Source organism: Zootermopsis nevadensis, unplaced genomic scaffold (assembly GCF_977971745.1).
Source record: "Zootermopsis nevadensis isolate Lab colony 2312 unplaced genomic scaffold, Znev_1.0 Znev_ptg000026l, whole genome shotgun sequence".
In the NCBI taxonomy this organism is placed as follows: domain Eukaryota; kingdom Metazoa; phylum Arthropoda; class Insecta; order Blattodea; family Termopsidae; genus Zootermopsis; species Zootermopsis nevadensis.
This window is the reverse complement of record NW_028259158.1, coordinates 695,740-723,428: the sequence shown is the minus strand read 5'-3', so window position 1 is coordinate 723,428 and position 27,689 is coordinate 695,740. Positions and strand designations below refer to the sequence as shown.

General features: G+C 38.9%; 3 protein-coding genes and 1 long non-coding RNA gene across 10 annotated transcripts in view; 2 read left to right on the top strand and 2 right to left on the bottom strand.

Moving 5' to 3' along the window:
- Window positions 1-27,689, top strand: part of LOC147872541 (uncharacterized) — a 108,828-nt gene that overhangs the window by 18,543 nt on the left and 62,596 nt on the right. The gene's annotated exons all lie outside the window — the stretch shown is intronic.
- On the bottom strand, window positions 521-7,344 carry LOC147872548 (uncharacterized). 3 transcript variants are annotated; one of them, XR_015537150.1, is made up of 6 exons: window positions 7,222-7,344; window positions 6,784-7,010; window positions 5,162-5,382; window positions 3,479-3,699; window positions 1,764-2,003; window positions 521-1,371 (listed from the first exon to the last, which is right to left on the bottom strand). It is a non-coding gene; the product is annotated as an uncharacterized LOC147872548 (long non-coding RNA). The 3 variants fall into 3 exon arrangements; XR_015537148.1 differs by lacking the exons at window positions 6,784-7,010; window positions 7,222-7,344 and adding an exon at window positions 5,694-5,843; XR_015537149.1 differs by lacking the exons at window positions 5,162-5,382; window positions 6,784-7,010; window positions 7,222-7,344 and adding an exon at window positions 4,011-4,108.
- On the top strand, window positions 18,982-25,902 carry LOC147872547 (uncharacterized). 4 transcript variants are annotated; one of them, XM_087356271.1, is made up of 4 exons: window positions 18,982-19,543; window positions 21,254-21,438; window positions 21,755-21,911; window positions 22,901-25,902. In XM_087356271.1, exons 2-4 carry the CDS (start codon window positions 21,309-21,311, stop codon window positions 23,163-23,165), a joined length of 552 nt encoding a protein of 183 aa, XP_087212397.1. In that variant the 5' UTR covers window positions 18,982-19,543; window positions 21,254-21,308; the 3' UTR covers window positions 23,166-25,902. The 4 variants fall into 4 exon arrangements, with proteins under 4 accessions (XP_087212397.1, XP_087212396.1, XP_087212398.1 ...); XM_087356270.1 differs by lacking the exon at window positions 18,982-19,543 and adding an exon at window positions 20,165-20,298 and having other exon boundaries at window positions 21,238-21,438; XM_087356272.1 differs by lacking the exon at window positions 18,982-19,543 and adding an exon at window positions 20,165-20,361.
- Window positions 22,323-27,523, bottom strand: LOC147872546 (uncharacterized). Of its 2 annotated transcripts, none has more exons than XM_087356274.1 (4): window positions 25,936-27,523; window positions 23,554-23,725; window positions 22,737-23,013; window positions 22,323-22,464 (listed from the first exon to the last, which is right to left on the bottom strand). In XM_087356274.1, exon 1 carries the CDS (start codon window positions 27,208-27,210, stop codon window positions 26,734-26,736), a length of 477 nt encoding a protein of 158 aa, XP_087212400.1. In that variant the 5' UTR covers window positions 27,211-27,523; the 3' UTR covers window positions 22,323-22,464; window positions 22,737-23,013; window positions 23,554-23,725; window positions 25,936-26,733. The 2 variants fall into 2 exon arrangements, with proteins under 2 accessions (XP_087212400.1, XP_087212399.1); XM_087356273.1 differs by having other exon boundaries at window positions 22,737-22,983.

The following is a 27,689-nucleotide window of genomic DNA, read 5'->3' as shown; positions in this document are numbered from 1 at the left end:
ATTTTATTTAAAATTTATTATAATTAAGATAATAAAATATCATTCATGTTCCTTATCGATTGATCGATTTACATTTCGGAACAAACAAACAAAACAATTACTTCTTTAAAACAGGGAAGGAAAACCCTGACAGAAAACCAAGGGTTGAAGGGGCTGCATAGGAATAGAGAAACCAATCCTTCTAAGGGAAAGAACCCGGAATAAAAACTTCTGGAGGACTATGGGGGTTGGACATCGGGCTAAGAACCCAATTCTGGAAGAAGCTGACACACTGAAAGGGCCGTAGTGGTAAAGAAGAAGAAGAAGGACATGTAATGAATATCGAAACTTTCATTAGGTTTGTACGTCTTCCTCCTCTGTGTGTGTGTGCGCGTGTGCGCGCGCGCTTGGGTGTGTGTGTGGCGTGTGGGGCGTCTGGGGCGTGGTGTGGGGGTGGTGTCTTGTCGTGTCGTGTGGTGTGGTGTGGTGTGGTGTGCAGTCGTATAGTGTCGTGTCGTGTGGTGTGCTGACGTGTCGCGTGGTGTGTCGTCTCGTGTGCAGTCGTCTCGTGTGGCGTCGTGTCGTGTGGCGTCGTCTCGTGTGGCGTCGTGTCGTGTGGCGTCGTCTCGTGTGGCGTCGTCTCGTGTGGCGTCGTGTCGTGTGGCGTCGTCTCGTGTGGCGTCGTCTCGTGTGGCGTCGTCTCGTGTCGTGTCGTGTCGTGTGGTGTCGGCCCACACCACAGTACACCACACGACACGACAGCACACGACGACACGACACGACGCGACACGACTGCAGAACACACCACACAACACACCAAACCACACGATACAACACGACAGGAAACCAGGCCCCACACGCCCCACGCCCCACGCCACATACACACACCCAAACGCTCGCGCGCGCACGCAGACACACACAAAGGAAGAATACATACAAACAAAATGAAAGTTTCGAATTTCTTCATTACATGTGCGCTTCTGCTCCAACCTCTTCTTCTCTAGCACTACGGCCCTTTCAGTGTGTGAGCTTCTTCCAGAATTGGGTTGGTAGTCCGATGTGCAACCCCCCCCCGTCCTCCAGAAGTTTTTATTCCGGGTTCTTTCCCTTAGAAGGATTGGTTTCTCTATCCCTATGCAGCCCCTTCTACCCTTGGTTTTCTGTCAGGGTTTTCCTTCCCGTAGCCTTTGGGGATTCCTCCCCTACCCACAAGGCAGTGGGGGCACTGAGCTCATGTGGTATTTGATGGGTGTAGCCTGCCACCAGCTACACTCCCACGCTCTCCGGTCTTGCCGCCTCGGTCCGGGACTGCCCCTTATTCGCAGCTAACCCTCATATCACTATCCGCCACCTGTCGCCCGCCCAGTAGCTGAGGCTCGCCCTGGATTACGACTGAAATAAACAAACACGACGTTACGGATACGGATCCTACACATCTCCGTTACGCTTTTTTGCCGAATGTCCCTTCCGTGTAGACGTACGTCAAAATTCTTGCTTTATATTATGGAACTCTAAAGGTTCATTGTCGTGTTCAGATCATCCACCTACCTAAAGTCAATTGAATCTGTTAAATTTTGTGCGGTTCATGTCTCAACCATCTCATACTCCTTGAATTAATCACTCTAAAATGTTAAATTGAATCATAAGTATGAAGTTCCCCATTGAGTAAGAAACTAAACTAACCCCCCCCCAAAGGGGTGGTTAGTTTTGTGTCTTATCTAAGTGTTTTAACCCTTGAATGCGCAGTATGACTTGAATGAGTATTATTATCAGTATCAGATTACCTTGTTGGTGTCGGTACGTCTTCTCTCACTTTTCTCCATTTCTTAAATAGTTTTCTGTCGCTGTTCGGAGACGATGTGCTGCTTGTAGAGCAGTGATAATGCGACTGGCTTGGTATTTGTTTATTTATTACGTTATTTGTTTACTCGGCATTGTTGTGTTTCTATACCAACACAACAATGCAGAGTATAAACAAATATCTGTTGACATTGTTTGAAGACGTCACCTTCTGTCACCGGGATCTAAAAGACACACAATTGAAAATATATAAATCACTTTTATATTACTGTTAATTAAATTAAGCAATGAAGCTATAACACACCCATCAGTTATTTACCATCACAGTTTCTAGAGTTCACCTCAGTGAACAATACAAAACACATACGGATGTGTTCAAGGTCGTATTTTTCTGTGTTCATTGTACACGATTTTCAGATTCTGTAATACTACAGATTCAGAAATATAAGATATGAAATGTTGACAGAGGAACCACGGTTCCGGAGAATCTGACGTAAATACGTCTCTATAATGTAATGTAATGTAATAATTCTTACATAAGATAAGTACCTGTGATATTCTAAAACGTTTTTACCAGCACAAAATTATCTATTCTACGACGCACTTATTCTACAGCCGATTCACAGCTCAGCGCTTTCCGCAATAACGAAAGCGGATTGTTGACGGCAGGAATGTAACACAACAATGCCGAGTAAACAGATCACGTAACAATTAGTTTCTTAGGTAACATAACTTCATTGTTATGTTACCTGGGAAACATCAAACTTCATTGATATGTTACCTGGGAAACGTCAAACTTCATTGATATGTTACCTGGGATACGTCATCTGTTTATCAACAAATAAACAACAATGGTTACCTACATAGTTACCTTACATTACATTACATTCATCTACCACAGACCCATCTTAAGCGTAACTAATTCAAGTTAAATAAGCAATGTCTTAATCAAACTTTACTCGATTGTAAAACAGGTGTGACGTATTTACGTCAAATTATCCCGAACCATGGTTCCACTGACAACTTTTTACATGCAAAACAAATTAATTAGAATAATGGCCGGTGTCAAAAGCAGGGTATCTTGTAGAAAATTATTTCGTAAATTTAATATACTTCCACTTGCAAGTGAATTTGTACTCTGCTGTCTATCATGTGTGGTGGAAAACTTAGATAAATTTAAAATAAATACAGATGTACATAATTTAAATACAAGATGGAAACATGATCTCTATGTGCCAAATCCTAACCTTACTAAATATCAAAAAGGAGTCTACTATACAGGTATAAAGTTATTTAATAATCTTCCACCAACAGTTAAAAGTCTAAGTTATTAAATAAAGGTATTCAAGCCTGCATTGAAATATTACCTCTTCACTCACTCTTACTATTCCGTAGATGCTTTCATCTCTGCTGAAAATTTTTAAGCTTTATGTATATCTATAATCTATATGTAAAGCAAGTTTTGCATTTCTTTTTAAAATTTAAAATTCTGAGGTTTTTGTATATTAATTTGTTAAAATCTTTAGTAAAAAACTAAACTAACCCCCCCCCCAAAGGGGTGGTTAGTTTTGTGTCTTACTCAAGTCTTTTAACCCCTTCCTTTCATTGTATTTATCGCGTAAATATAATTTAAACACAGAGGCGTCAGTTTTCGTAAGCAGTTTGACTTGAATGAATATTATTATCAGTATCAGATTACCTTCTCTCACTTTCCTTCATTTCTTAAATGGTTTTCTGTCGCTGTTCGGAGACGATGTGCTGCTTCTGGAGCAGTGATAATGCGACTGGCTTGGTATTTGTTTATTTATTACGTTATTTGTTTACTCGGCATTGTTGTGTTTCTATGCCAACACAACAATGCAGAGTATAAACAAATATCTGTTGACATTGTTTGAAGACGTCACCTTCTGTCACCGGTATCTAAAATACACACAATTGAAAATATATAAATCACGTTTATATTACTGTTAATTAAATTAAGCAATGAAGCTATAACACACCCATCACAGTTTCTAGAGTTCACCTCAGTGAACAATACAAAACACGTACGGATGGGTTCAAGGTCGTATTTTTCTGTGTTCATTGTACACGATTTTCAGATTCTGTAATACTACAGATTCAGAAATATAAGATATGAAATGTTGACAGAGGAACCACGGTTCCGGAGAATCTGACGTAAATACGTCTCTATAATGTAATGTAATGTAATAATTCTTACATAAGATAAGTACCTGTGATATTCTAAAACGTTTTTACCAGCACAAAATTATCTATTCTACGACGCACTTATTCTACAGCCGATTCACAGCTCAGCGCTTTCCGCAATAACGAAAGCGGATTGTTGACGGCAGGAATGTAACACAACAATGCCGAGTAAACAGATCACGTAACAATTAGTTTCTTAGGTAACATAACTTCATTGTTATGTTACCTGGGAAACATCAAACTTCATTGATATGTTACCTGGGAAACGTCAAACTTCATTGATATGTTACCTGGGATACGTCATCTGTTTATCAACAAATAAACAACAATGGTTACCTACATAGTTACCTTACATTACATTACATTCATCTACCACAGACCCATCTTAAGCGTAACTAATTCAAGTTAAATAAGCAATGTCTTAATCAAACTTTACTCGATTGTAAAACAGGTGTGACGTATTTACGTCAAATTATCCCGAACCATGGTTCCACTGACAACTTTTTACATGCAAAACAAATTAATTAGAATAATGGCCGGTGTCAAAAGCAGGGTATCTTGTAGAAAATTATTTCGTAAATTTAATATACTTCCACTTGCAAGTGAATTTGTACTCTGCTGTCTATCATGTGTGGTGGAAAACTTAGATAAATTTAAAATAAATACAGATGTACATAATTTAAATACAAGATGGAAACATGATCTCTATGTGCCAAATCCTAACCTTACTAAATATCAAAAAGGAGTCTACTATACAGGTATAAAGTTATTTAATAATCTTCCACCAACAGTTAAAAGTCTAAGTTATTAAATAAAGGTATTCAAGCCTGCATTGAAATATTACCTCTTCACTCACTCTTACTATTCCGTAGATGCTTTCATCTCTGCTGAAAATTTTTAAGCTTTATGTATATCTATAATCTATATGTAAAGCAAGTTTTGCATTTCTTTTTAAAATTTAAAATTCTGAGGTTTTTGTATATTAATTTGTTAAAATCTTTAGTAAAAAACTAAACTAACCCCCCCCCCCAAAGGGGTGGTTAGTTTTGTGTCTTACTCAAGTCTTTTAACCCCTTCCTTTCATTGTATTTATCGCGTAAATATAATTTAAACACAGAGGCGTCAGTTTTCGTAAGCAGTTTGACTTGAATGAATATTATTATCAGTATCAGATTACCTTCTCTCACTTTCCTTCATTTCTTAAATGGTTTTCTGTCGCTGTTCGGAGACGATGTGCTGCTTCTGGAGCAGTGATAATGCGACTGGCTTGGTATTTGTTTATTTATTACGTTATTTGTTTACTCGGCATTGTTGTGTTTCTATGCCAACACAACAATGCAGAGTATAAACAAATATCTGTTGACATTGTTTGAAGACGTCACCTTCTGTCACCGGTATCTAAAATACACACAATTGAAAATATATAAATCACGTTTATATTACTGTTAATTAAATTAAGCAATGAAGCTATAACACACCCATCACAGTTTCTAGAGTTCACCTCAGTGAACAATACAAAACACGTACGGATGGGTTCAAGGTCGTATTTTTCTGTGTTCATTGTACACGATTTTCAGATTCTGTAATACTACAGATTCAGAAATATAAGATATGAAATGTTGACAGAGGAACCACGGTTCCGGAGAATCTGACGTAAATACGTCTCTATAATGTAATGTAATGTAATAATTCTTACATAAGATAAGTACCTGTGATATTCTAAAACGTTTTTACCAGCACAAAATTATCTATTCTACGACGCACTTATTCTACAGCCGATTCACAGCTCAGTTCTTTCTGCAATAACGAAAGCGGATTGTTGACGGCAGTAATGTAACACAACAATGCCGAGTAAACAGATCACGTAGCAATTAGTTTCTTAGGTAACATAACTTCATTGTTATGTTACCTGGGATACGTCATCTGTTTATCAACAAATAAACAATGGTTACCTACATAGTTACCTTACATTACATTACATTACATTCATCTACCACAGACCCATCTTAAGCGTAACTAATTCAATTTAAATAAGCAATGTCTTAATCAAACTTTACTCGATTGTAAAGCAGGTATGACGTATTTACGTCAAATTATCCGGAACCATGGTTCCACTGACAACTTTTTACATGCAAAACAAATTAATTAGAATAATGGCCGGTGTCAAAAGCAGGGTATCTTGTAGAAAATTATTTCGTAAATTTAATATACTTCCACTTGCAAGTGAATTTATACTCTGCTGTCTATCATGTGTGGTGGAAAACTTAGATAAATTTAAAAGAAATACAGATGTACATAATTTAAATACAAGATGGAAACATGATCTCTATGTGCCAAATCCTAACCTTACTAAATATCAAAAAGGAGTCTACTATACAGGTATCAAGTTGTTTAATAATCTTCCACCAACAGTTAAAAGTCTAAGTTATTATATAAAGGTATTTAAGCCTGCATTGAAAGATTACCTCTTCACTCACTCTTATTATTCCGTAGATGCTTTCGTCTCTGCTGAAAATTTTTAAGCTTTATGTATATCTATAATCTATATGTAAAGCAAGTTTTGCATTTTTTTTAAAAATTTAAAATTCTGAGGTTTTTGTATATTAATTTGTTAAAATCTTTAGTAAAAAACTAAACTAACCCCCCCCCCCCAAAGGGGTGGTTAGTTTTGTGTCTTACTCAAGTCTTTTAACCCCTTTCTTTCATTGTATTTATCGCCTAAATATAATTTAAACACAGAGGCGTCAGTTTTCGTAAGCAGTTTGACTCGAATGAGTATTCTTATCAGTATCAGATTACCTTGTTGGTGTCAGTACGTCTTCTCTCACTTTCCTTCATTTCTTAAATAGTTTTAAGTCGCTGTTCGGAGACGATGTGCTGCTTGTAGAGCAGTGACAATGCGACTGGCTTGGTATTTGTTTATTTATTACGTTATTTGTTTACTCGGCATTGTTGTGTTTCTATACCAACACAACAATGCAGAGTATAAACAAATATCTGTTGACATTGTTTGAAGACGTCATTTCCTGAAGACAACGAAAATCAAAAATTTTTATAGTAGACTAGAGCAGGGCGTTCCTTTCGGAGCGCGTTCTCTAATCTGATATTCTACGTCTTTACGTCGATGTTCTTGTTCAGTCAACCTTCCACGTCTATCTCCACCCTTGCAAATATTCGTCTTAAAATCGATCATAATAGTTTTCGTAATCGTAATATATCGAATGAGTATCAGTTTACCTTGTTGAAGTTGTTGGAGTCGGTACTTCAAATACTTGATGACGTCTTCTTTCACTTTTCTGATGTTTTAAGCCAACTGTCAGTCGATAATCAAGAATGCGGTCTGCTGCTTCTGGAGCAGTGATCATGCGACTGGCTTGATAGTTTTCGATCTCTTTGTTGTGAAGCGGTATTTGTTTACTCGGCATTGTTGTGTTTCTATACCAACACAACAATGCAGAGTATAAACAAATATCTGTTGGCATTGTTGATTGACGACGTAATTTATTAACGACGACGAAATCACAAATTTTTATAGTACTAGAGCAGGGCGCTCCTTTCGGAGCTCCTACGGGGGGGTTGGTCAAGTTTGTAAAACGCAACCAACCTTGTGTAAGAAACTAAACTAACCGCCTCGAATTGACGGTTAAAACATTAGGAGGTTGGTTGCGTTTTGAAATCTTAAGTAACATGCCTAACTAACTGCCCTTCGGGGGGTTAGTTAAGTGTCTCATTCAAGTGTTCAAATGTTATGATAAATAAAGTATTTTAGAGCAAAAGTTAAAGGGACACTAAGAAAGTATTACCCCAGGACGAACACAACAGCGGTATTTAACTCCCCGTGCTGAAGGTTGTCTTTAGAGCACTTTCTAAAACACCTGTGTAGAGCGTAAAATGCGTGTCGAATATTTCAGCCACCCAAGAACACGTCCATAATTTTAACACCTTCCTCGTATTAATTATAGATTACTTTTATTAGCATCGCTTTTTTACAACGTTCCTTTATCCTTGGAATTGTCTTAAGACGTGATTTTATTTGAGAGGACATCTAAATAACAAGCAGTCCTCCTCTTTACCTGAAACGGAAAATTAATGCTAGAACAAATAATGTGATATGTGATACATATATAATTATTTAAAGGCTCTGTAAATTGTCTCAAGTCTGGGATCATATAATTCTACGCGGCAGATGGGAAGGCGTTCTGGTTTAAAGACGCCATTTCCAGGGCAGGAGCTGTTAATGGCCTTATATTTTTAAGGGTTCCTGTAAAATAGCGTGTACACATATCTCGGAAGATTGCGGTCTTAACACTGAATTGGTACCATATAAAGGCAGAACAAGGAGAAAACGAACTGATGATAGGCGTGAGAATAAAAAAAAAGTTTGGTTAGAATGTCTCTTCCATTCGTAGCACGTGACATCGAGCGAGCTACGAGCTAGTTCGGTAATACCAACCTGACAATACTCGGCTTTATTTAGTTGTTGCAGGTTTTTATGGTGAGCACAAACTTAAATGTTCACTCCTCGGTCGGATGGATCATCGAGACAACAGGACAATAAACAGTAGGAGTAACAGGAACACATGAAATAGAAGCGTTAAAATTATATTTCGAATTTTTAGATGGCTGAAAGTTTCGATTTAGATATTATAGTATGAAGCTGGACGGAATAAAATCATGTGAGCTTCTGGGACTCAGTCCACTACACTGTTAACAGTGTGGAATTAACTTTATAAAGGAAAGAAAGAACGTGTGTATCTATCGGGGTTGAATGTGAGATGCCTTGTACCGTGGCATCACTACAGTAAGACTCCAGTAAATTTCTTGTTTCATCAACACAAGGTTAATGAATGTTCTTGCCGCACATTGCATTACAGCAGTTTCTTATATTCTGGAAATTTTTATGTGAAATTGATTTGTGATATACAATTTTATCCTGAATGTACTCAATATTAGTTTGAGGGCACCCCATATTCTATTTCAGAATATGCTATTGTAGATTCCCATCCAGTTTATACCTGCATTTGATGCATATCATCTCAAGGAATTTATATTTAACTCGTAATTTTACAGCAGAATATTGATAAAATCAAGATAGAAAATGACGTGGATGTTCTGAGAGAAGAGGATTCCGTTGGCGTGAGAAATGATGAGGTTTACACACCATCAGCTTTTCCCATAATGAAAGATGAATGGAAGGTAAGCCTCCCTTTAACCAAATTATTTATGGTTCTTATCTGTTTGAGTGTATGTACAAATGTATCCAGGGATGGATGAGAATTCAGGGATAGTTGGCATACGTGACTTTTCTTCTATTCCGTGCAGTAGAATTTTTTATTAACCTCTTAAATACGAGGTGCGATCAGAAAGTTTCGAGACTGCGCCTATAAAAACCCGTACACTTATCTCAGGTATTAAATTCATCCATCACCCTCGACGTAGTTCCCCTGGGAGTGAACACAACGATCCCAGCGCCGCTGCCAAGCCTGGAAGCATCCCTGGAAATCTTTCTTTGTCAGCCTGTCAAGCACCATCTGCGATTCTGCCTGAATCTCTTCTATCGTCTCAAATCTCCTTCCCTTTAGCTGAATTTTCATCTTTGGGAAGAGGAAGAAGTCACACGGCGAATAAGGAGGGTGCGGGATGACGGCCATGGTGTTTGAGGCCAAAAACTGCCGAACTTTGAGGGCGGTGTGCGCTGGCGCGTTGTCATGATGCGTCGCATGTGGAGTTCTTCCTTTAGAATCAGCTGACAGGTCCCATAGCCTATCCCAACAATGTCGCACAAGTCGTTGATGGTACGACGTCGATCTTCGTGAATGGCCTGCCGAATCTTCGTAACATTTTCGGGCGTTGTGCTCGAAGATGGTCGTCCAGAACGCTCGCCATCATCGACAGAGGTTCGGCCATTTTTAAAACGTGAATGCCACAAAAACGTTTGTGCACGACCCATTGCGGACTCCCCAAATGCTTGCTTTAGCATTTCATAGGTTTCCGTAGCCGTTTTGGCGAGTCTTTGGCAAAATTTGAAAATCCGCCATTCCGAAATCGCAGGAGGGTCGGTGTAATTCACTACCAAAACTCCCGTAACTAAGAAACAAATGCTAATTCGATGATGCCGGTTGGCACACTGATTCACTATGAATGTAGGCCGCACCCCCTAGCGGCAGAAGCTCGTACTACATCCGGTTCGCCCTATATTGACACAGTCTTGAAACTTTCCGATCGCACCTCGTACCATGCTATCATTTGGGAGTCCATTTGATATGTATCCGAGTTCAGGCCTGATAAGAAACCCAATTTTCTGTTACAAGTATCAAGGAACTAATTGAACTAACATCCGACATCTTCCTATCCCACTGCATCTAGAGTAATATATTTGCCAAGTTTGTGTTCACATTTTAATACAGTGACCTACCATTCAGAGTTAGAACACGTTATGCGATGTAAGACCAGGGGCTCCAAAATATTTAATCTCTTGCTATAAGTAGCCATCAAGTGATTGAACCAACAAATTTACGTGTAGCTGTCCCACTGTGTAAAAAAATGCATGTACTATGGAATTCAGATCCAACCTGGTACAGAGTAAGAACCAAGATAACTGAGTGACTTGGCATTTATTGTTTGAGTATGATGTTAAATTGGGGGCATGGGCTCCAGATTACGTCACATACCTCAGTGAATTAACTGTTGTAAACTGCGATGTGGACTTCAAATTCTTGCACACCTTCCACTAAATTTGGGTCAGGTAATCGGATTTGGTAGAAAAAACTTTCGTGTTGCTTTCAATCTCATTCTTCTTCTTCTTCTTCTTTATGTTAACTTTATCATAATTCTTTCCTCATTTCTTCAGCAGAGTCCTCAGAATGAACATGAACTTGAGCATGGTGGGGGACATCCCAATTCCTGTGATGCATGCAGTAAAACATTTCGTTGGCCAAGTGGTCAAAAGAGACATCAACGCACACATAGTGGAGAGTATCCTTGTACCTGTAATGTGTGCAGTAAGTCGTTCCGACAGAATCATCATTTGAAGATTCATAATTTCACACATAGTGGCGACGTCCATATTCCTGTGACGTGTGTAATAAATCATTCAGTCAGTGGAGTCATCTGAAGACACATTAGAGCATATAATATGGATAGTGCCCATGTTTCTGTGTGTACATGCACTAAACAGAGTGATCTCGAGAACCATTAATGTATGAATTGGTGTTTTTCCTGTTGTGTGTAATACATCGTTTCATTGCCAGGGTACTCCGTGGAGACGTAATTGTACACAGCATCCGTATCACGTGATTTCTGCTTTGAGTTTCTGAACAAATGTCATCTGATGTGTGTGTAAGAACATGTTCTGGAATTGGTGTAACGTGTTGCAAAAGAGGAATTGGTAGAAATGAACAGATCTAAGAATTTCAGTAAAACTCGTCAACATTCACAGCCTAAGATCTGTGATAAATTTATTAAGAAGGATTTCCAGTGAAGACTGGAAATAAGACTTAAGTAATATTAATTACTTTTTTTTCTTCCTCCCTCAGCCGACTTTGGTTTAAACGATGTACGAGGTTTGTGTTTGAACTCGGTACACAAAACTAAGAGCACAGAGTATTTAACGTTGTCAGTCAATATGTTTGTTTGACAATGCTGAATTTTGTGCTTTCAGACGTTGTTATGAAGGTGTTAACTTTTACTATACTCTTAACTTGTGGTTTTACCAGTGGTGGCCCCTCCATAAGAGCTGCAGAGTTGCAGCACCCCTTATAATTTTTCAAAAATTTAAAAAAAATATTTTTTGTGTTTATATAATTTGCAACACTTTGTTTCCTCTATATCATTATTTTAATATTTCCGGCTGCAAGGATTTCAGCGCGGCTGGCCGGTCTAAAGTTGCGAGCGCAGTGTGAGGTGGAGTGAGGGGCAGTTCACTGTTACAGCGCGAATCAGAGCTGCGGTCTCCACAGCCGGCTTTTAGTAACATTGTCTTTTACTGAAAAAAATGATGTAGGAAATCATGGCCTCCGTCTTCAGGACTTACAAATAATTAAAACATCATCGAGTTTTCTCCTGATGTAAATTTACTTTTCATTTATTTATGTCGTTTTGTGTTGTAAAACTATCCTGATTATTCCGCTTTGAGCAGTACTACCACTGCTCAGACTTAGGAGCCGCCACTGGCTTTTACTTTGTTGTTAATAGGACAGCGCTTCTTTTATTGAGTTATATTCCTCTGTTTTCTGTTTAGCTCCTCTGTGCATAAAATGTTGTTAATCTTGATAAAATTATTTATGGTGTCATCTTTATTGTTAAACACAATAGTATTAATAGTTTATGAGTAAAATGTAAGTGCGTAATTTTACCCAGGGCCTTGGCCAAAAATAACACTGGGAATTTTATATTGTTTATGTATTTTTAAAGAATGCCCATAGGAAGATTAATTGTTTATGTAACGGACATTTCTTCATACTCCAGACAGTACAAAAAGCACGTAGTTGTACATTCAGAGGTCGCAGTTAATGTGTTAAACTGATTTTTATTTACAGTATGTCATTTTGAGTCCATATCCTCTGTGGAGGAACCCAAGTTATCTGGCAGCTGAACGCAAATATCATTTCTTGTTGAAGATGAATGTCTTCTGGGTGTGGTCTGGTAGAAGTTTGTCGACGATTGCTGATTCTGCACTGAAGATGGAGGCAGCAAGCAAATGTGAAATTCTTGCCGCCTTTTTCCAGACTACATGACGTGTTCGTCTAATACTTGCTACTCTGAGAACCTGAAATATGACGTTTGCTGTTGCTGGCAGCGTAAATAGTTGAGTACGCAGCAGAAAATAGGTAATGAATGAAGTTGAGAAACATTGCGTGTGATTATACATACAATGCGATATTTGCTGTGTTTGTATCTTTGTAGGAGTGATGTAACATCTGCACTAACGCAGTTGCACTTTCATTAAGTGAATGCTAAGTCCAGTTCAGAATCACAAAGAACCTGTTCTAAAAGTATTTCATGCTGGAATGTAGGACCTGTTCGTCTGTTAGTTTTGTATTTGGTTTATGCTGTTACAACAAAGTTTGTTAGGAAACGTGAAAGGAAGATCTAGATGTAGATGAATCTTAATGAAGCAAGGTGGGAGTTTTGAGTCTGGATTTATCTGGCTCAGGATGTGGTCCATTGGTGAACATGGTTATGGTTTTTCTTTGTTATTTTTCTGATACTAGAGCAACAACAATTTTGAGGCATTGCGACAGTGGGAAAGGCCGTGGTGGGTCCTGAACTGTAAACAAGCGAAATTTGATTTCCAAGCAGGAAACCTATGGATCAAATCACGATTTCTGGATTGAGGTGCACATTTACTACAGACCTCTCAGGATACACTTAAGGCCGTTCTTTTGTTTATTCCACGGTCCTTTGTGACGACGCTGATGCTAGTTTCTGGGTTGATGAGTGTCGAACGACGTGTTGGTGAATGAGTAATGAATTGGAAATGGTGTGGAAGGAAGTGGTCGTGGCTTAATTAAAAGCGGCTTACAGTCACAGCATTTGCCATGGGAAACCTCAGTGTGGCCTGTTTCTGGAACCTCCACCGGTATGGAGCAGAAATACTAAGTCTGAGAAAAGTCTCGGTTAATTCTCATTTCGGATAGCAGGTTCTCCGCGTGTGATTGGAAACTGCAAGTCATGACTCACAAACTGTCTTTCTGTTTAGTCAGCTAACGCGGAGACTAATTCTGTGGAGCATAAATCTTCCTGAGATCATTGTAATGGAGAAGTGTTTTATTTCATGTAGGAGCTGTATTTGTGAGCATTATTTAGAGGAGCCTCGGGATTCAAAGTGTGAATAGTCGATAAACTGGGTACGTACACAGACCTTGGACCTGTGCGAATTTCAAGGTCTGACCTTTGATATTTCAGTTCCCTCGGCAGTGTAAATTACGGAGTGCTGTCTATCCTGGACTCAGTGCGGTAGAAGTTTACTCATTTCAGAGGTCCTTGCTGAATCCATCATTAGGGCAATGCTGCCTCCATTATCACCCTGATGATTGAGGCAGCAAGGACCTCTGAAATATCGGTAAAATTCTACCAGACTACAAGACACAACAACCCAGAAAACAGCCATCCTCAGACTCCCTGCAGTGAAAAGCTTAAATCTTGCAAAGGTTAAATTGTCCCTGGCACTTAATAAAGTACCACGCCATGCAGATTTATTGTGAAGATAATTAAAAGATGCAAAGTTTGGGTCACCTCTCAGAAATGATCCATTCAATCTGTTAATTAATTCAAAAGTTACTGGAGGAGACAACACATGAACAGATGAATACTTTGAAATAAAATCATAAATTTATCTTTCGTTGTAAAATTTGTAAAGTAACCAAACTTCCTTCAGCAACTATGAAAAACGAAAAAATTCTGGAATGATCACTCATATAGACTACAGATTTATGTCTACTTACTGTTTTCATTTCCAAGTGAGCCAAGCTAGAGCTGGCTCTGGTGTTTGAGGAGGAACTGATGCGTACCAACCTTTCTCGCCAGAACACAGAAAGAAGTCAGTGAGACACTCTCTCTGAGCTGGTCAGTAGCTGCAGATCGGTCGACAACCCCACTCCGGCTGGGTACGCCCTGTGAGGTGGTATTGTATTTTATTGTAGTAGTTGCCCGTCCTGTTGTTTTGTTGTTAGTTGACGGGGCAACTGCCGTGTGGTTGATATTTTTGGTCCCTCGGGGTGGTCCCAGCCGAAGGAGACGTAGGGGTATTACCAATAGTGAGGCTGTTGTGTGGGCCTTGATTGTATTAGATATTTTTATCTTGATTGTATCTAAATAATTTTAATCAAGATTTTGTTGGTAATCGTTTTGTGTTTTCAGTGGCCCAAGTAATATATATATATGGCATTCATATTAAGTACTGCATTGATGTGGCACTTGTTTGAAGTAATTAAATTCATTGCCTATTGGTTGTATGGGCGTTTGAATACCTTATTGTCTGGGGCGTGGGCCAAGCAAACCTACGACACATAGAACTCGACACCTCCTTCCCATTTTGACTGCGGTGGAGAGGGTGGATCAATAGAATATTTCTTATTAGTGGTTTGTGTTTCCACCAGGGTAGATCTCTATATCTCTCTCTAAGTGTTTGTCTCGCGTCTGTATCGGCTATGGCGATGCACCGATCTGAACATGGCTAGAGCCACAAAGCAACCGAATCTGACACCCTTATAGCACACACTTCTGACTTCTGATTTGTTTCTTAATGAACTTTTAAGCTATAATTTGGAAAGTTAAATAAGTAATTTACCGGCCTCCACTGTAATGGATTAAATTTTGATGAATTTAAATCGGGAGCGCTGCATGAGAAGCTTGCAGTGGCAACTTGGGAACCAGCTCAGAATTTGCTTAAAGACAGAGGAAATCTAAGAAAACCTGTGTCGACGTTCGAGGGAGTCCCTGTACTAAAGTAGTGAATTTATCAGTCATTCTGTCCATCGCATGAACTGAAGTTTCTGGTGTGATTCTGCTTTGCTTGCTATGTTGTCCTGAACAAGAAGGAGTAAGAGTTCAGCGTCTACGGGACCCAGCGGGTTGGTCTTTGTCTTTGCCCGATAATAACGAATTATCTAAATGTCTTGAAGTGTTCATAATAATCAGCAATATCTGGGGTGAGGTTAGATCAATGAACTGTACCGCGTGGACATCGATTTAAATACTTTCGCCGGTGGAATCCAATCGCAACCGATCTGGTTGAAATTCGGTCGCTTAATGTGGGAATCGGATAATCGAGGCTCGGTTAACAGAGGTTTTGCTGTATGCAGAAAAATGTGGGGCTGAATGTTGATTTTGGTGTTGGGAGGATTATGTAAGAAGCAAGGAATGCCGCAGAGAAAGAAAGAAAGAAAAAAGGAAAGGAAGAGAGAGATAATTGTGACCCTGCATTGTGTCGCGATTTACGTTATACATGGTGAAATTATTCATCTGCTGTTCATAATGACGATCAAAACATATGCAGTTAATCAGAACATTTAAATTTCAAGGACGTTAATAACAAATTGCAAACGCATTATATTTCGCACAGTCCTCAGTCAGAGGCTTTAATCTCCGACACGGCACTCGGCTGCTGTCTTGAGTAAAGTTGATTCGCTCCAGCGACGAAGTCTGGCGTCACAGCAAATGACAAATGAACATCAATTACCTTGCGAACTGCATGATGCTGACACAGTAGTTGGCGTCCATCTCGTCCATCGTGTTCATAAGGAAGTCGCGACAGAGTTTAGGAACTTCCGGTATAAGCAAGTAATCAGCCGTCACAAGCAGCTGACACGCGTTTTCGGAGCGGATGACCACCTCTCGAAAATACATCCGAGCTAATTCCGTGTACGAGAATGTCAGTCTGCAGTGTTGTTGTAAAGAGAGTCCTGAAACGTCACGAAACAGTCGTCGATTTGGAGAAACGGCGAGCAGAAAATTACAAGTCATGCGCATCAATTTTAACCTTTTATGACTCACGTAGCCAAATAAAGGTATCCGTTAGTCAATGTGGTGGATGAATTTTTGCTACCTGAATACTTAAAAGACTCCCAGAATGTGTACTAATGGGACCAGATTAACTGCGATTGGGTGAAGGGCCTGCGTAGGCTTAACAGAATTTAACTTAAAAATCGGATAGCAAGCAGCGAGCATTTGTACTATAGAATGGTCACCTCGTGTCTTACTTACCCTTGACTCCTTCAAGAGAAATCTGAGATTATAACAACTATTGCAGAAATTTTAAAGCCAACGCAAATATTTCAACACACATCGCAGGCTGTGCATTCCACTGATTGATCAGTTCGTAATATAAAATTATTTGTTCTGCAAAAACATTTTCCTGACAATAAACAGCTTAAAAGAAAAGCCGATGTTTCTACGAGGCCTTTAAGAAGTGATCACCAACCAGTAAACAATTTCCTATTACAGATTAAGAGTTTCGCAGTGCAAGACAAACGGAAAGATTTGATTGTCGGAAAACTGTAAAAGAGGCACAGCTCGTAGCAAGACGTGAGATACGTCTTTTGGAAAACAGAAGCAATGGCTCGTGGTTAAAATTTATTTCTCATTTCGAGATCGCACCGCGTCTTTATTTAAAACACAAGAAAATTACCGTAAGCACAAATTCTCGAACGATTCTCCCTAACAATGAAACAATTCTCCCGAACGTCTTTGTTACAGTTTATTTCAGACAGAGCGACACACAGCAGCTTTCAGTGTTCCGGGCATTACCAACTTTCTTCTGGACTTTGTCGGTCGTCTTTATGTATTAAAACGAAGAAGTTTTGGAAATGGATTCTATTTCTCCCTCCAGATCGATTGACTGTCACCTCGGTACAACCGCACTTAAAAATTAGTACAAAAGGCCACGTACGTCTTCTGGGCTGTTGTCCCGTAGAAATTATCGGACGTTTCAGAGGTGCTTACTGCCTCCATCATCAGGGAATGAAGGCAGTAATTACGTCTGAAATGCCACTCGTTTCTACGGCGCAACGTCCAGAAGACATTCTCCTTCTTCCTCCTCACCGCCGCACAGTGGGATAGATTGCGATTCTAGCCGGAAAAGAATAATTTTTCTCACATTTAAATATGTCAGTATTTTTGCTTGGATTCTGTTAATAAAGATCCCTTCTATAAGAAAATGGCATGAATACATGTTTAAACAAGACTAGCGCACTCCAACTTCTCTTATCTGTTGGTGTTGACGGCGGAAGAGATGTTTATGTTGGTAGTCGTGTTCCAGACAGCTTGGAAGCAAAATCCTTGTACCAGCAGACGAAAGAAATATCTTTTGATATTTTAAATGGACGTTATTGAGGAAGGTGTGTAGTATATTTTGTAATAGGTTTTGTATAAATATCTGTATTCTTTCTCTACATATTGCACGCTAACTCAATTATGGCGCTTTTACTGATCATTTTTCATCTTTCCGATGTTCACATAGAATTTTAGTTGCGAGAGTCACGACCAAATTCACGTAAAAATATAGAACAGAGTATGCACTTTACGATGAGGCCTGTTTCGATTGCTAGTTTTTGCTAATGTGAGTGTCGTGAATTTTTTCCAGAATTAGGAGAAATATTTCCGTTGTGCAAAAGGAATACAGATTGTGATGAACTTTATGCTTATATTCTTAAACGATTAGATATTGTAGAATGTTCTCCCGAAAATAGAAACCGTTTAAGAGTGATTTTGATGAAACTGCATAGCATTTTTAATAAAACGTGAGTACAGTGACACTGCAATAAGAATTTCTTTTTAGATAAGAATTCTAACTGGTTAGATGTGAATTTAAATTTGCCAGAAACGTTAGTAGAGCAGATAAAACAAAGGAAAAGGGATGAGCCATCAACAAGTGCGGTCAGGGGTAGGCGAAGAAAACTTTTTCAAGAATGTAATGATGTAGGAAAACGGAAAAAAATTCAGCCTTTAGTGGAAAATCATGAAGTATCGGCGAATATTTCTGGAATTAATGAAGATCTTATTCACCGATTTTCCATAATTTTGTGCACCTTGTCCTGTGGATACACAGTGAATGTTGAGGCATTTAATAAATATGCCATGGAAACAGCAAATTTATATGTTAATTTATATCCATGGTACTATATGCCTGCAAGTGTCCACAAGATACTGATTCATGGCGGAAAAATTATAGAATCTGCCTATCGGATTGTTATCTGAAGATGCCCAGGCACAAAGATGTGCGAAGATACAGACTCGATCACGCCAGGAAATGTTCGCGCGAACGAAATTTCGAAAATGTCCTGCACATGTTACTGGTTTTTCTGATCCTTTAATACCGAAGATTAAACAGGCCTCAAGAGCGAGGAAGCCACATTTACCTTCTGAAGTACTCAAATTATTGAAGGAACCGGATATTGATACCGATAAGCAACAACATGAGGACGAGGAATGATACAGCTCTTCGGATGCTTCGGATGTCTGTTCCGATTAAGAATACTGACATGAATATTGCTCTGAGTTAAATATTTATGTATTAATGTTGTGTTTTCGAAAGTAGAGTAGCTTTTATAATTATATTTGTATTGTAGTGATATTTGTTTCTACTAACTTGACTTGAATGCATTATTTTCCCGTATTTAGAGGCGTATTTCGCCCTTTTTACACATAAAACTACTTAATATTTATTACAAACTAATGTATCACACTTTTTGCTGTCAGAATTTTCATTTTCAATATTCAGATTAAAAAAAATCAAATTTCGATTTTTTCCGGCTAGAATCGTAATCTATCCCACTGTGCGCCGTGAGATTTCATGACAATGAACAAATAACAAAAGACAAATAGCCATATAACAATGCGGGTTTCTGAATGAAAGGGGATAAAACGTTTCACATACGAACTGACGTCTATTGTGTCCTTATTTTACATGATAATCAGCCACGTCGGTAAATAATCATATCTGAAATATTTGCTGTGCATCAAGAGAATTAATCTGTGGACTGTAAAGACGCCGCCGTCGTCCAACCTCAACACCGCGTCACAGAAGAATAACACTCATCGAATACCTTCAAAACCAGTGGTTAGTAATTTTAAACAATTTTTTTAATTTTTATGTAGTGGTGGCTGTTTTGAACATAGCATCATTGAGTTGTTTTGTTGTTGGTCTGAATTCAATGTTATATCCCACGTTTGCTTTATTGTTGGTGGACTAATCGATGTTAATGTTGGCATTGTATTCAGAATTTCAAATACAATGTAATTGCCTATATTCGGCTTTTGGTTTAAAGTTTGATATCTACCCATTTATCCCGCGTATATCTCTGTTGGCCTAGGTTAGATTGTTAGGGTAGACACGTGTGTCTACATAAAATTTAGGCTTTCTGGGTGGTCAGTTCTTGGTTCATTTGCATTAGGTAAGCACCTGCACATCGGTCTATGACGAATTACTGCACATATAATAGGATTTGTTTCATGCAGTGTGCACGATGTATACAAAATGCCACGAAGTAAATCTAATAGGAAGCCGTTTGTATGTCATTTTCGGCGTTCTCGTCTATTAATTTTTGGCTTCTGTGTTTGTTTAATTCGGCGGTTTATAATTTAGTTTAATTTAGACATTACGCTCATGTCATCATTAGATCATTGAGGTTATAAGATTCTGAAGAAGTTAGTCATACTGCGTGCGCTCTGGTGGCGAACGTTATCTTGGGGCAGCTGAAACTTTTTCGATCAATTCCAAGCCACGACCTGTGGCTATACTAGTATCCCTGGTTTGAGCGGTAATGGTGCCGTGTTGTTGTTAAATCCCAACAAAATTGTAACTTTTTAAATTAGGTGTGTAATACTGAGTGTGGATAATGATTTTATACTTTATTATGTGTACTTGATTTGTAAGAAGTGCGTAATCATATTTGTAACCTTTTTTATTGTCCAAAGCCTTGTGGGAGAACTTTGAATATTCTTTTGTCCTCAATTTCTTCATGAAGCAATTTGACAAACCTGTCTCTATATCTTTCTTATTTCCCTTGTGGGGGATAGCTCAGTCAGTATAGTGACTAGCTACGGGCTGGACGGCCGGGGTTCGATCCCCGACGGGGGCAGAGGATTTTTCCTCTAGCCTCTGCGCCCAGATCGGCTCTGGGGCCCACCCAGCCTCCTCTACAATGGGTACCGGGGTCCTTTCCCGGGGGTAAAGCCGGCCGGGGCGTGATGCTGACCACTCACCCCCATCTAGTGCTGAGGTCAAGGAAGAGAGGAGCTATACTCCCCCAAAGCGCCTGCATGACGTGTAGTGGGACACACTTTACTTTACTTTACTTACTTGTGGGGGATACAGTTTGTCGGGAAACTTGTTTTATACAGATCAGTTATGAATGGAATATTTAAACCTTAGAATCAAAGTATTTTCGGCTAGTAGAAGTAGTGCCCATGACCAGCTTTCATTTTTAAAAAGCCCATTCTGATTAGGGCTTGCTACACAAAGAAATCAGTACCGTATGAATAGTTGTATACATATACTTCAGTAAAAATAGTATAAGTATGTGAGAACATTGTGGAAGTAAAACTTATAAAAATGCAAAGGTATTTTTAGTGCATTGTAGTAAGGTAATGTCTTAAATTTTTATGGACATAACCCAGTCATAAGAATAATGATGCGGTTGCCAGAATGAGGAATTTTGCATTTGAATGCATATCACTTGACACTGCAGACTTTAACTGAACCATGCCAATGTGGCATGAAAAAGAGTTTTTATAAATATTTTAAGTCTGTAGTGCTTTGTGTTTTCAGGTGATTATAGTAACAGTCACCTAGGATGCAGCGATGAGGAGGGAAGCGGATTCGGATGGATGATCCTCCACCACCAGAATATGAGTCACCAATGACACCACTAGATGGAAGTGGGACAGAATTGCAGGAGCCATACACCTCTTACACCCCCTACAGCAATCAGCCTGCCACCCGCTGCATACAGGGCATGTCAGGAATTCTTTTCTTTGTTTTTTATTTCCAGTTTCCGCTTAATTTTATTACTTGATAAAGCTTATGTTGCATCATGTCCATGTGTTTGTGTGTCTCCACTTAATGGCTTTATAACCATTTTGGATATATTCATGAAACTAGGTACAAACTTCATCCCACTAGTGGTCATTCTTCTATATGTTTTAATTTCTTACCATCAGTTAGATGAACATGAGAGGTGGAAGTAGTGATATTACCATGCCAGGTAGTGGACATTCTTAATGTAATGGATGTGTAATGAATTATAAACCTTAGGTGCCTATGTTACAGGTCTGATATGTATGGTAATAGTGAATACAGTGAAGCAGCAACAAACGCTTTCCAGCTATGATCAGACAGGCCAGTATGGTTACCAGAGTCCGTGTAACATGTGCACGTGTGTGTGCGGCAGCATCTGCTGCTGCCCCACCTCCAGCCCCTCCTCCAGGTTTGTACAGTCCGATATTACTCTGGTGTACTTTTTGTTTATCCTCCTGTAATTTATGAACAGGAAAGAAATGCATGTGCTCACTTTTTTGTCTTTCCCACCTTTTAACTTTTGAACTAGATGAGATGTGAGGTTCTTACAGATGGGTATCTTTTGGGATGTGTTGAAGGCAGTGAGCTTTTTTGAAACATAAACTATTACCTACCAGACTGCATTTTGCTACATTCCAGAAGACAACCATCTTCAACTCTTGAACCAGTTTTGAGAATTTTGTGAAATGTGGTATGAGCATCTTTGCATTGAAGCCATTCCCTTTCTTTAGAGTATCCATGGTGGACTTTTAAAGATCAACAAGTGAATATTTTATTTTTGTCTTGGTGTTACGTTGGATTGTAGCACTGAAAGAATTAGTCTGGAAATGTGATGGTATTTTATTGTGTACATTTACAGTTGCTCCTGTGCTTGAATGTTTATGGAGGTACAATTCCTTGTATTTTTAACTTGATAATATGTGGACATGATTGGTCATCTTCAAGCTGTCGCTATTCTTACCCTGGGGAAAGAACCAAAAAACCTGTTAGATAGAGGGCTGAATGGGACTCAGTGTTATTGTACTGACTGAGCTCTCCTGGGTGTACTGTATACTTGTCTGAATTTTACAGCTTAAGTTTGTAGCCTATATTAATTTGAGTGATTCTTTCAAGATTTATGACATTTGTTGTTTCATTATATGAATACTGTGTTCGATATTGTCCATTGTCTTAGGTGTATTAGATATTTTGAGAGTTGGCTGTATGCCAAAGACATAGTGTTTGTCATATATACCTGGATAATGGATGATGCCTAAGGTAGAATTTGTATAACTAACTCAAGTCTTGTTCTTCCTCTAACATTATTTTGTTCTATACAAGTTGATGGTGTCTAGCTGGAGTCTTTGCATGTTGCTGGTTCAGTGGCTGGATTAAATGTATTGTGTTGTCATATTTCAGCTGCCCCTCATCGCCATTGACAACTTCAGTAGTTACCGTACGGCGAGGCGATCTGTCAGTGGAAGAGCCAAAACAACGACGCCCTGGAAGAAGACCCATTTCAGAGTTGATGGCTGAGGATGAGAACAGCTGTATTACATTATCAGATAAGGGAAATGGCTACTCCACAGGAGAAGGCAGAATGTGTATCCTGGTTTATCGACAGAAGATCAGATATGCAGGTGCAGCGCAAGTTAAAATATTTGTGATCAGTATCTGTCAATAATTTAATTAGTATTTTAAATATAATGACATAAGTTATGACATAAGTTATGAGATCGTGCGAGTGCAAATGGGAATATGTAATGTTATTACACTGAGGTCCTATTTGGTGTTATCCAAGACCCAAGAGGATGAATATTTTGAAGGATCTGGACGAGCATATTAATAGTACTGAATACCCAACACATACAATTGCACAATACAATTTCTGCACTGACTTCTTTGACTATGACTCCTATTTGCTGTCTGGTTATTTTAAAAAGATACTGCAAGCTTGTAAACGAATCACCAGTAGCATAAAAACACTTCAGCTGACATGCCAAAAATAATTCTGTTCGTGACCAAAGAAGTTCACAATCTACACTTTAAAAATACCAACTGAAGTCGCTTACCTCAACATGCTCTCTCTTCTTGGCACTAGGTTTCCTGTCACCCACAGGAGTGCCAGGTTTCTGGTTTTGTTTCTCCTTATTTGTTCCTTCCCTCGTTTCCCCATTATCCTCAAAGTCAAGAACTAGGTCTGGACAATCAAGGTTCTCCTGAGGTTCCAATGTGTTATATTCACTGTTTGGATACAAACACATAATCTTGTGAATGAGAAATGATCTATGGGTAAGATTTGAGGTTTTCACAGCGGTGAGTATGAAGATTTCTGTCTTCTGGTTTGTTGCGCTGTGTAGTCTGGTCGATGTTTACCAACATATCAGAGGGCATACTGCCTCCGTCACCAGGCCGATCGCCCAGATGACGGAGGCACAACAACCCAGAAGACAGAAATCTTCGATCCATGGGTACTTGGAGTTCTAAGTGTCTTTGTCTTAATTTAAAACTACTCGCTATACATGTAGTAGAATATGTAGGACTAAAACCAGGATTTTTTTCTTATAAATTAATTAAGAAAACTTACAATTTACTACAGTTGATAAAAATGCTGGTCCAACCAATTCGTCATCAACTTTTGCCTTTTGTAAAAACGTAATGACAGCAAAAGCAACATTTTACATTTCTTTCCAGATCTGTCAAGTGTGGGAATCTATAAACCTGTAAGCCCCACCTTTGAATACAACTCTGTAAATAACAGTTTCTAAATCTGTATAAACCTAAGTAGCTTTTAAAACCAGTATTAGAAAGGAAACAGTTCTATTTATTGGAACAATCCAATAAATTATTCTGAAAAGACCTAACGTCTCTACCAAACTACTCAAACCCGACCCCATCACCAATACCAGGTCATTCCAATTATGAAGTACAGTACCTGTGAGAACAGGACTTGCAAACTTTATTTCCACAAGAAACTAACTACAGTCACTAGGGATTTACAATTAGAAATATTTTATCCCTTAAAAAAGCAAAAAGTACTTTGTAATTTGTATAAATTTTAATAATTAAAAATATTTTAATTGTTTTATTTTATTCAAACTTTTCTTACAAAATAGTGCTTGTGAGTTTTCTAATTTTTTATGTATCGTTTGTTACACACAGAAATACAGTATATAACATCCTATTTTATCCAAAGTACAAAATTTTCCGGGTTTTGCTGGACATTTTTGCATAACTTGCATGTATTTTGACACAGTAAGCATATAGGATTTTACTGGCCCAGGACAGGGATCAGTGGAGGGCTTTCGTTAATTCAGTGAAACAATAAAAAAATTCCTTAACATTCCAAATTTCCTCCGAAATCCATGCCTGTATGTGATACGGGTAATGAGTGTGGATGGTGATAGGTTCACTGTGAGAGTTGTCTCATTTTTACATGCACATTTGCTAAGTTATGACACCAATTGAAAGCTGCTTCTGTGTTGGTACCTGAAATCCGTACATGGATAAGAGATTATATGGCATGACAAATAATATAAATAATGTGAGTGTGTCATGTGAATGCTATAATTTCAGATAAATGTGTCCACTTGTCAAAGGGGGATGTGGGTATTTTATTTACAAACATGACTAACCCTTCACCAAAAGGTCACCTTTTTCTATTTCTGCAATATAAGTTATTTTTAGTTTAAAGAGACCGTTTTGTTGTTTTGTTCACGTGCGTTATGAGCAACTTGTTTGTGGAGTTTGCTTCATGAATAGATGTTATTGGAGTTTCATATTGAAATATTCCATTAAGTGTAAGTTTGGAAGTGGAATATTATGGTCATTTTGGCCGATCAGAATTTTTGCCTTTGTTTTTATCTTGTTAAGAACTTCAAGGTATATATAACAACTTGTACAAGATATTAAATATTTAAAACAATTGTTTCAAATACAATTATGTGATATAAGTACTCTGGCCACTCAGTAACTACACACCTCAGGGCACCAAGGGTTTGTCTTCGTGATAATTTGAGAATGTAATTTCTTGATTAGTCACTGATAATCACAAGGTGCGTGGTGATTTCTGTATGAACCGAATTTCTTCCTAGTGCTAAGGTAAGGAGCTGTAAATGTTTAGATTATGATCAGATGTCAAATTGAGGGTGTTCTATATAAATAATGGTAACGTCTTGTAACAAAATTACTTGTTGCCTATTTCTTAGACAGGCTATTTTTGTGATATTTTAGTGCCAAAAAATGTTATTAAAATGTTTTTATATGAGAACACAAGCTGTAAATCCATTCATAATGTAGTTATTTAACTTATGGTAATTATTACTCTTCTGCTAGAAATTGTAATCATCTTGTTGCTTATCTCCAGAAAAAAGGTTGGTGTTCCCTGATCCATGCAATTAAATTGGTCACACTGAATCATATATATCATTCGACCGTGTATTAATATTTATAACCTTCAAAAGCAGAGTTGTCTTGCTGTCCTTGACTGGATACACCATGTGTATTAGTAGATCTTCCTGAACCACTTCCTTGACTTGATGTACCATATGAGTTAAATGATCTTTCAGGATTGTTCCTTTGTAGTCCACGGTTACTGTTATTGCCATCCTGAAGTCTTTGATCGAACACTCCTTCCTGATTAGGGACTCTGTACTGACTTGAGAGGCATCCAGACCCACTTGGATCAGAACTTCTTCCTGATCCAGGGGATAGGTAGGTATTAGATGGACAAAATAATGACCCTCTGAAGCCAATATCATCATTACTTTGACTGGCAGTGCCAGGAGAGTCACAGTTACTGAATGGACTGTCAAGTGACGCACAGAAATTAGTGTCAGTAATAGTATTTGGAGGTCTATACGAACCAGATACACTGCCAACATCATTTCCTCCATGTCTCAGACCACCAAAAGTGCCACTTCCAGAAGATCCCTGATAATTAAAACTGGAAGTTGGAGGTAGATATATGCATTAGAGGGTCCATTAAAGCCACCTGCAATGCCTGTGAGTGTACTTGGTCCACAACTTGGGCCACCTGCAGCTGTGGTCCAAATAATTCTGAAGGTCTCTGTACACTGAAACCACTACCATTGCCGCCAGAGAATCTTCCTAGTTCCTTGCTTGGTCCACCTGCATTTGATGAACTGTACGTTCCTGAAAATTGTTTCTAGATGGTCCGTGACCAAGTAAACCACCCGATGATGGAAGGTATGTGTTTGACAGACCATTGGGAGAACCGTTATATCCTCCACTCAGTCCTGGAACTTCATGAGAGCTAAAGGGTATTCTTGAACTTGAGTGTCAAAACCACCAGAAAGTTCTGAAGGCTTTCCCACACCACCATCAGTCGGTAAGTAAATATTTGAGGGATCTCCAGAACTTGAGGATGGAGCTCCATCAGCACTCAAAGGCCTTCCTCCAAACCGTTTTCCTTCATAAGGTCCACTGAATCCACTACCTCCAGAAGATGTTGCATCATACGTTCCTGAAGGTTCTTTCCCAGAAGATCTTTGACCACCAAATCCACTACGTCTAGAATCTGGTGCACCATACTTTGCAGAAGGTCCTTTTCCACCAAACACGTTCATTTCGAATGCTGAGGAATCGTAAGTACCAGGTTCCTTGACCATATCTCCTACCTCCAGATACTGGCACATTAACTGGTCCACTAGGAAATCCTTGGAAAGGTCCCAGACCAGCACTTTGATCAATGAACTGTGGCGCGCCATTGATGATATATCATTCTAGACTTGATGGTGTTTGGTTACCAAATTCAGTACTTTGAGGTCTAAAATCTCCACTGTTTCTACGTGGTGGCAGGTATGCATTGGATGGCCCCTAAGGGGAACTGTCAAAACCACCACTGAGACCTCCAAATGATGTTGAGGTCCTCAACGATGGTCAACCGAATCCACCGCCTCTTGCAGGACCTAGAGAACTGAATGAGCCCATAGGTCTTTGGATGGAAAATTGGCCGTTTGGAAGCATGTATGCGTTAGAAAGTCCTGTGGCAGACCCCGCTTTCGGGAAGAGTCCAGTAACATTGAGACAGATATCAAACTGCTCCGATTGCGAACCTATTTTTGTTACAGTAAATGCACATCATGAAGGTATGTAAACAGAACCATAAGTTTTCTTGCCGACATATCACTTTTAGTTCTTAAAAACTTAATTTTTCTTCATTCGAGGCTGGTTGACGGATGGAGAG